This window comes from Penaeus monodon, chromosome 23 (genome assembly GCF_015228065.2).
Source record: "Penaeus monodon isolate SGIC_2016 chromosome 23, NSTDA_Pmon_1, whole genome shotgun sequence".
NCBI classification, from domain to species: domain Eukaryota; kingdom Metazoa; phylum Arthropoda; class Malacostraca; order Decapoda; family Penaeidae; genus Penaeus; species Penaeus monodon.
This window is the reverse complement of record NC_051408.1, coordinates 19,472,483-19,473,052: the sequence shown is the minus strand read 5'-3', so window position 1 is coordinate 19,473,052 and position 570 is coordinate 19,472,483. Positions and strand designations below refer to the sequence as shown.

The window sequence follows — 570 nt, the reverse complement described above, 5'->3', positions numbered from 1 at the left end:
TTGTGGTGGTGATGGCTGTTGCTGTGGCTGTTGTGGTTGCTGTTGCCTCTGCGGCAGTGGCTGCTGCTGCTGCGGTTTTGTGTCTGAGGAGGGGCTGGTTCTGACGGCTGCTGTGGCAATGCTGGTAACGGCTGTTGCAGCTGCTGCTGCTGCTGCTGCTGTACTGGCTTTTGCGGTGGCGGCTGGACCGGTGCCTGGGGTTGGGGCTGCGCCTTCGGCTGGGTCTGTGGAGCGACCTGTGGCTGGGCCTGAGGTGGGGGGGGGGGGGACTGAGGTTGGGGCTGCGGCTGGGGCTGTGCCTGAGGCTGTGCCTGAGGCTGTGCCTGAGGCTGTGCCTGGGGCTGTACTGGCTGCTGTGGAGCTGGGGACTTCTGCTTCTGTGGTTGATGCTGTGCTTGATGCTGTGGGGGCTGTTGCTGTATCTGCGGTGGTGGCTGCTGTGGCTGATGCTGTTGTGGTGGTGGTGGTTGCTGCTGTGGCAACTGTTGTGGTGGCTGCTGTGACAACTGCTGCAAAGGCTGCTGAGCTTGCTGAGGCATCGGCTGTGGTGGCAATGGCTGAGAGTCTTGC

At 63.0% G+C, this 570-nt stretch overlaps 1 protein-coding gene across 1 annotated transcript in view; it reads right to left on the bottom strand.

The window, feature by feature from the left end:
* Positions 1 to 570, bottom strand: part of LOC119588167 (transcription factor SPT20 homolog) — a gene marked incomplete at its 5' end in the record, with an annotated part of 1,820 nt that overhangs the window by 903 nt on the left and 347 nt on the right. Inside the window, 1 exon segment of the mRNA XM_037936871.1 lies at positions 47 to 570. Within this exon segment, the coding sequence (XP_037792799.1) occupies positions 47 to 570 (524 nt within the window).